The sequence below is a fragment of the Morone saxatilis genome, unplaced genomic scaffold (assembly GCF_004916995.1).
Source record: "Morone saxatilis isolate NCDOM2014 unplaced genomic scaffold, NCSU_SB_2.0 Contig11, whole genome shotgun sequence".
In the NCBI taxonomy this organism is placed as follows: Eukaryota; Metazoa; Chordata; class Actinopteri; family Moronidae; genus Morone; species Morone saxatilis.
This window is the reverse complement of record NW_023339663.1, coordinates 10,647,062-10,655,781: the sequence shown is the minus strand read 5'-3', so window position 1 is coordinate 10,655,781 and position 8,720 is coordinate 10,647,062. Positions and strand designations below refer to the sequence as shown.

General features: G+C 40.3%; 1 protein-coding gene across 1 annotated transcript in view; it reads left to right on the top strand.

Annotated features, from left to right (window-relative positions):
• rasa3 (RAS p21 protein activator 3) overlaps positions 1-8,720 on the top strand; it is a gene marked incomplete at its 5' end in the record, with an annotated part of 40,956 nt that overhangs the window by 9,723 nt on the left and 22,513 nt on the right. Inside the window, 2 exon segments of the mRNA XM_035651856.1 lie at positions 5,867-5,984; positions 7,850-7,953. Coding sequence (XP_035507749.1) covers positions 5,867-5,984; positions 7,850-7,953 — 222 coding nt within the window.

Sequence of the window (8,720 nt, the reverse complement as noted above, 5' to 3'; positions counted from 1 at the left end):
TCGCAGTCTTTAAACACAGTGTTGCCAGCTGACACATTAGATTTATTATCCTTTTCCCTAACGGAGTATTGTAAGGGTTAGAATACTCTTAATTTCCCACTCTATGCTCTTATTTTTATACTGAGACGTTTTGTCAGCTCGTTTTTGTGTTTATTTTACTGTGGCAGTTTTTCCGTTTAGAACAGAGTTAGTTTCATCCACCCTATGAACGTTTAGTTGTTGGTATTTTGCCTTGCTTACATGATCTGCAAGGTGTCGCGAGGTAGCGGTTTGCACTCACATGGGCTGGCTCGCGATGTACGCTGTCCCTCCTACGCTGCACCCTTAAAACAAGAAGAGAAGATAGTTGATGTCTTGGGATAATTCCAGAAATTAGAGTTTTTTGGGGGGGGGGGGGGAACAGGGTGTCGTGACCACCCACGCACTGAGTCGGGATCTTCTGGAGAGCGATCCGGTTAGTATCTGTGGGTTACTCAGGTGTACTAAGGGCGCGTGACAGCTAGCACCTTCGTTCACACTTCACTTCGGGATATTACTGTGACCGAGATAGGCTACATTCGCACTGAGGTGCCGGTTGCTTTGGGTGCTACGTCGTAAAACGCCCTGTCACCCACCAATAGCCAGTCGTGTCGAGCTCGCGGATGTGCAGAGTGCATACGAGGAGACACCTGAATTGCAGAAACCAAGATTACGTTGACTCAGGTATGAATCACCGCCAGGTAAACTCACTAGCTAAGATGATCGCTATGCTCATAGCTGACACAAATCTGTCAGTTCGTATCTTATTTTCTTCATATCATCTGCGATATGGGATATAACTTGGTTCATTTGAGTGTCAAGTTTCGTGTCTATTCGAATCTGCAATATTTCTATGTTTCGCTCTTCTGACACTGAGTATTAAAATTCCTCGTTACAGGTCTGAACAAAAGATGTAAGTGTTTAGCAGATGAGCACACCACAGCAGTATACACGCTATAAATGTGTCTTTTTGTCACATGCGGCTGGGACATATTTCGGACGTTGGAGAGTGGTTGAATGAAGAGCTGTGTTTGTTAAGAACTCCTGATAATAATGCTTAAATTGTGCCCCACCGTGGTATAATATTGTGATTTTCGAAAGAAGAACACGTTCCACACTTGGAAATAGGAGTGCAATGAGGGGAATCGATGAATACTGGGAACACAAAAATAAAATGCACACAAAGATGCGAAAGTTATGTGATTTGAAGGCGAAGGAACTGTCGGTAAAGCACAGAATAAAAAAGCGGGGCGGGGGGGTGTGATGAACTGATGGGGATAGTAGTCGCCTAAGGCAGGATGGGGAAGAAGTGGGAATAGAGAGAAGTGTTGAGTGGATGTTTACTGTGAGGTACTGTACAGATATTTAGTCAATACACATTAAGACGTTATCACTAAACTGTTGTTGTGTAGCTTTCCTGAAAAGGAATAAGAACAAGGTTCAACATGTTTTTCTACAGGATGCAAGAGTCACATGCCTGAAATGTGGGCTGATGACTGTCTGTGAGAGAGTTAAGACGGCACCAGGTTGCATATTTGTTCACCAAAGCCCTCTTAAGACTAATGAAGTGCAACCCGCCGGGCACGTTTCCAATCCTTAGTCCCCAAGTGTTGCCAGATATCAAAATCCGAAAACCGCTTAGCCTTTTTTTAGTTATCTTCACACCAACAAGTGAACCTTTGTTGTTGGGAGTTGACATTTATTCTTTTTTTTTGTCCGGAGAACTGTTCGGTGTAATCATTTGCTAATAACCTCAGCTCATGGAAGCGCCAAATTGTTTGACGAACCCATTGCCAGAGAGTGCCCTCCAAGCAGTTCCTGCCAGTAAATCTTAAAACACAGTGTTGGCCAGTGACACATTAGAATTTTATTATCTTTTTCCTTAACGAGTATTGTAAGGGATTAGAATACTCTTAATCCCACTCATGCTTTATTATACTGACGTTTTGTCAGCTCGTTTGCTGTTTTACTGTGAGTTTCTGGAGGGTTAATAGCAGTATTCTTTCTGCAATCAGTGTACAGTAGCATGCCACATGGGCTGGAGGAGGGGGGAGGCGTTTAGCTGCCACCCAAAAGAAGAGAAATGTGACTCTTGGTAATTCCAGAGTTAGAGTTGGAGGGTGTGTGAACCACGCAGCTGAGGTCGGGACTTCTGGAGAGCCGCGTGCAGTTACTGAGGCTAAGCTAGCTGCTGGATGTAAATCCTCCAAATTGTAGAGCTGCCTGCTTGTTAAAATGTCTTGTTTTCTATCTCTGCATGTGTTAAACACAGAAGCTGTGACTTTTGGGTGTGGAAGGTTAGGAGTTCAAAGACATTTTTGACGTGCTGAGTAAAGTAATGAGTAATGTACCGCATGTTTGGGGGGTATTTTAGTGTCTGTATAATATGTACTTGGTTACAGTTTTTAGGTAACCCAAACGAGTAGCCCAAACATGGATTTCGTTGAAAGGATGTGACTTTTGTACCTTAATGCATCAATAGCCCAGTTTTCATATAAATGTAGTTAAAATTTCCCATTGCATTTTGCTTTTATCAGTACATTTCCCACCTCTGACACAAACCTTTTTGTTTCCATCCAGCTGTTTTTTTGTGCAAATTGAATTACCGAATGATTTTGAATTGCCCTAAACGTATCTCAGCTTGTACGCTGATACCAATATATCTGATTCTCAGATGTTGAGGCTTTTCATCTGCACTCAGATCCACCTACGCAGAAAACGCTTCACCTGTGTTAACACATCGATGTGAAAAAAGAAAGAAAAGTGAAGACAACTAGATGTTCATCATGATGGATTACCTAGCCTAAGAAAGTGTCAAGTCTCTGCAAGTTGATTTTGTATGCCATATTGGCATGAGCTGAAACCGGTGCCTGCTGGAAAAATGCAGGAGAATGCACTTATCAATCAAAGAGGGTTCGGAGAAAGGTCAGCAGTAATAATACAAAAAAATTTGTATATTACGAGTAAAAGCTGTTTAAACATGCTGTGTATGTGATGTGCGTATATGCCTTAAAATATGAACAAGTTTTTTTTCCAGCTCTACAGTAGCTCTGATTTTGGCACAGAGATTTGTTTTTATGTTGCAAGTTGAGTCATTAAACACACACAGAGCTGAGAAAGCTTTGGTAATCCCATGATGTTTTGGTTTGGTTACTAGGATGACCCGACTGGTGCAATCCAATCAAGGGAACTCAGAGGTCATGAATGAGAGTGGGAGGAAAACACAGATTGGAGGGGATTCAGGAGCACAGGGTGAATGAGGAGGATTACAGGAGGGAGATGAAATAAACGAGAGAGAAGCAGAAGAGAAGAGGAGACAGGAGGGAGATCTAATAACAGTGGAAAGTAAAGGGGATAAAGAAAGAGATAAGAGAGACTTACGTCATCGCTCTGCTCTCGCACATAAACACAGACGGTGTTGAATTCTGTAACAACAAACTGAAGCGGTGGAGTGTGTGTTGAGTTTTACAGCCCAGGTGTCTTTTTAACTTGTGAATGAATGTTGTTATTGTGAATGGTTGTGTAATTATCCCATATACTGTTTGAATCAGCCTCCAGAGATGCAGTCATAACACTGTGTTGTATTACAAACCCCATAGAGGGCACTTTATCACCACTGTTTGCCTCAGCACGGTTTTATATTTATCTTCTGTGTTGAATTATTGACTGAAGGTAAAGAAGTAGGTTCTCTTTCATAATGCCATCTGTCACTCTTATTGCAGGTTAAAATGATGTATTTTAGAGAGCAGAGCAGATACAACGATAAAATGATACATCTGGCATTGTATTTATGTTCCTTGACTCGATAGTCAACGGTGATAACGATTCTTTAGAAGTATGTGTTGAATGGTGAAAGACCGTCAGAAACCTCCTCCCCCCACAGCTTTTTGGTCGAGCTTCTCGCTCCAGCTCTCTTTTTCATGCATGACGCAACTATTTCTGTCACTTGTAAACAGTCAGTGCAAGTCTACAAATGCCTTCCAGGAGGGACTATCTGATCATTTGCGCCATTTTTCCCATATTGAGACAATTACTGCGTTTCCCCCACTCAATGATGGCACACTTTTGATTTCCGACGTGGTCATAACTCGAGCATTACCTAATCCATAGTTGGATTTATTCAAATCCACTGGCTCCTACTGAAAATGTAAATCGTTAAAATGTGTCCCAGATTCAGTATATTTTTAAAACCTGCTAAAACAGCTGGGCACTATCGCTTTTAGCAAATGTTTCTCAAACCTGAGTAAATAGTGCATTTGCTATGGACTATTTTTAATCACTATGGTCTATTTTATTCATTAATACTCATTTGGAGTCCATATTTTTGGCAGCAGGACAGTGTATGTACAAAGAAAAAGATTGGTGGCAGGATCTAATTCTTGGTTTTGGTTTTTTTCTTGGTATTTGTTGACAGGAACAAAGATTTATTACCAGACATATCCTTTAAATAGTGACATTTCAGCGCAGGACTTCTGCTGAATTGGTCTAACAGCTGTAGAACAAGCCAGCCAGTGTGTAAATAAATCAGTTACTGTGGTTCATGACTAATGTGATTACTCACCTTCTTCCATGGCATATGATACATTTTCATAGTTGTAACATCAACTCTTCCTCCTCAAGCATTGAACTGCTTACACGATAAGATACAGTTCTTGTGAAATATTAAGCGCTGGATGGATGTGGTGTAGTGCTTCCCATCCGCTGTTCAGATGTCAGGGAAAAAAACAAACATTTGACTATTTATTGGAGTTGAGAGTGCTAATTCATTGTTGACATCAGCTCTGTGTTTTGCTGCTTTACAGTCTGTTATCCAGTGTCAAATGTCAACTGTCTCCCCTTTCCCCCTGCAGGGTTGGGAACAGAGTGTAAGATAGCATTGTTTTCTTTCGAAAGATTTTAGAAATGATAATCGTCCGTTTTAGAGAGTTTATTTTTTATTTTAGCTGCATTTCTTTCTGATTTTCTAGATGAGTGGTTCCGAAAGTGTGGATCATGTTCCAGTTTTTTTTTTCTCTTTTTCTTGTGAAATACAGGACACTTCCTCTGATGACCCTCAAATGAAACAAGTTAAGAACAAAACAGAGTAGGTTGTTGCTTCATTTTATGGCGTCAAAGCCAAAAATGTCGGAAATCACTGTTGTAGAGGAGGAACTTAAGAGTCAGGAAACAGGTCACAGACACATGCTGTCATCGTGAAGAAGTTACTCTTCTAAAGCCAGAAATAACATTATGAGACTTGCTACAGCTCAGCTTGTCGGCTGAATGGCGGCATCAGATTCCCGTGCAGATAATGGGGCGTTATTGGAGCAAACAATGGCCAATTTGGACTCACACACGTGTAACTATAGAGTTCTGTGGGTCCCCAGGGCGAATAGAAACACAATAAAGAACAGGGTACTGACTAACATGGATCAATGGCTTCATAAAGGAGAATATATTGCTCCTGAGGGACAGAAACACCACCTGTGTAGTGTGCTAGTGTGTGTGTGTCTCAGTGGGTGGTTGGACCACATTCTTGTGAAAGGGAGTGCTATCTGTCACACATGTTCGATGAACAGATTGAGCTGCAGCAGGATTCACAAAATTTCCCACGCAGATTCTTTCATTCACAGATCTGACACACGTCTTTCTGAATGTTGAAATCGTTATTTGTGTGTCTAAACCAGGTGTGAACTTACATAATACTTTTTTCCTTTAAACTTTGCGTGCTTTCAGTGTTCTTAAATAAGTAATCACTTATAGCAGTGTGCCTGAATAAACACGTTGTCATTGCTTACAACAGCGTTCCTGAATAATAACTGCTCACTCTCTCCTTTCTGCCCTTTCTCCTCCCTTTTTCTTTGTGCAGGAGAAGCAAAAAACATCCCTCCGTACCCAGGGCCAAACAGGATGAGGGACTGTTACTGCACTGTCAACCTGGACCAAGAAGAAGTCTTCAGGACCAAGATCATCGAGAAGTCACTTTGGTATGTTGAAGGCAATCAAGAAAGTCAAATCATAACCACTTACTCTGGCTGAGGTGGAATAAACATGTAAAAAGGTTTGAAATGTAATTCTCAAACTTAGAGCTGGTGTTATAGTTCCCAGGCTCCGTCACTCAAGATGCTGATCATCTTCCCACTTCCAGTCTTGCACTATCTTTTTTTCTCTGTTAATTTCCTGTCAAGTCGTCACTGACTCATATCTAATAAAAGCTAAAATGTCCAAAGATATAATGATATAAAGCACTTAAGTACCAAAACAACTCTATGGTCAGCTATCAGATTTCTCTAATCTTAAATTAATGAACATGTATCTCATGAACATTTGCTGTCTGCACTGCATGTCTCATTGGTTGACAGATGAACCAGCTCATCTGTTTTTACATTGAACTTAATCCCAACAAGCACTGAGCAGTTCAAGTACACTCATACAGTACAAATATCTATTCTGGAAATGCCAAATTTTCTCTTTACTAGCTTCGTCTCTCAGGACATTATTTTTGATGTATGCACATTTCTTAAATGTTTTGGCCACAGAATAACTCTGTATCAAGGTGCATTACTTCAAACACAGCAGACTTCTGTATAAATAGGGGAAAATGTATCAAAGCAAAAGAAAATGTCTAGATGAAGAGCATAGTGTAAATGTAACAACATTGTAACATTTAAGATTTAACTAAAACATTACAAATATGCCACATTTTTTCACTCATGTTTTGCAGATACTGTATATTGTATCACAGCTTTACTTCAAGATTATGGACGACTGAATAGATTGCAATTCCTTTCCACTTTGATTTTACGCAGTGTTGAGAGATTACGCATTTTCCGTCTGGCTAAGCTGATGAGGAAACAAGTGAGATGTCAACTGAGTAACAGAGGAAGTCACTAATTGTTAGCAGCAGCCCTGAAGGCTCAGCTCACGAGATTCTCATTGCCATAATTTCTATGGTCCTCATTTAGGTGAAGGCAGCATGTGGCAGTTGATCTTTCAGCCAATGCTCACAAACAAGCCGACTGTTTTAGGCTGTAGAGTCCACGTGATTAATGGCAAGATGTAAATACAGGCGTCCCATGTTTTTATATCTGCCAAAGTAAAAAAATCCATCATCACCGGGAGTGAGTGATGAATTTTGTTAGTTTTATTGTTACACGAGATTCTGTGCATATCTAGTATGAGGAAATTACTCAATATTACTTTATAGGAAATTTGGAGAAAAAAAACACAAAGTATTGATTAAAATATGTTTGTCAAGAAATGACCCTATAGCCTGTTGATTGATTCCATTACTGCCTGCTGCTAACCACAGTGATGCCCACTGTGCATTAAGTTATGCAGGGAATGTAGGACAACCTCAGTCTTAAACAGCGTGCCTCATAAAACACTGAAAAGCCCTTTAAGGAGAAGTTGTATGAAAGCAAAAGAAAAGAAAAGAAAGAAGAAAGAAAAATAATATCGGAGACTTAATCTTGTAATTATGACCTCTGTTATAATTATGAAAAAAGATCTCTTAATTACGAGAAATGTGTCTTTTGATCATGAGATAGTTAAAGAAATAGTTCTCACAAATCTGTGTGATTTTTGCTTATATAATTCAATTGACTTGACATTCAAGATCTGTATACTGCTGTATACTTTGCACTGTTGTTCGTACAGAACGTCTTAGAGAGAACTAACTTCAAAGCGTATTTTAGACATTCATTTTTTGACACAATCCTCCACTAAATCTCTACAGGTGATATTGTTTTCCTGACTTTAACCCCCTCTTTTCCCCCTCTACAGCATGCCTCCTTTGTGTTTCTTTACCAGACGAGTCACAGTTTTTCTTTGTGTCTCCTCTCATGTTCAGTCCGTTCTATGGGGAGGACTTCTATTGCGAGATCCCACGTAGCTTCAGACATCTCTCCTTCTACATCTTCGACAGGGACGTCTTCAGGAGGGACTCCAGTATCGGTGAGTAAACAGCAGCTCTATCTGTTGTAAACTACCCATATACCCATAACCGAACTTGGAAAATTATTTGGGACTGGATTTATTGTGTGTATTTAAAAGAGAAAAAAGCCTCATGTTAGAAGCTTTACCATGATTTTACAGGAGCAAAAGCAACGCCCCAGGCAGCTTTTTTACTTTCATGAACAAGCAGTAGCATTCTGCTGTGTTATAAAGGATAACTTTATTTTTTTGTGTGTGTAATTTATGTGACTTGTAATGTCTGGGTGCACGTAAGAGTCTTTTTTCAAATGTATATGTAATGAGTACATTTCCTTGAATAAAAATCGAGTCTAAAATTGGCAACATTTTCAATGAAGTCTGGTACCATCTCATCTTGGTAACAGTTTTAGCACATAAAAAGTGTGTTTGCATGTCTGTTTGCATGTGGGCGGATTATGTATCAGGGTGTGTCAATGTGTGTGACCACCAGCCACAAACTGAAAAACCTTTCACAGGGTGTGATTTGTATCTTCAACACTATCACTGCTGCTGTTTGTTTGGGTGTGTGTGTGTGTGTGTGTGTGGTTGGGGGGGGGGGAAGGTGTTGTAAACAAAAATCTAACTTGCTAGTTTCAGGTTAGAAGTAAGAGGGTCATTTCTAGGCCACCGACTGCGTACTTTCTTGAGTATTTCTGCACCTGGTGCCTGCATGCATTTGCTAGGAGATTGGCACGTGGATTGACAGTGTGTGAGCTGGCGTGTGAGTGTGTGTGGTTGTTTGACGTTTG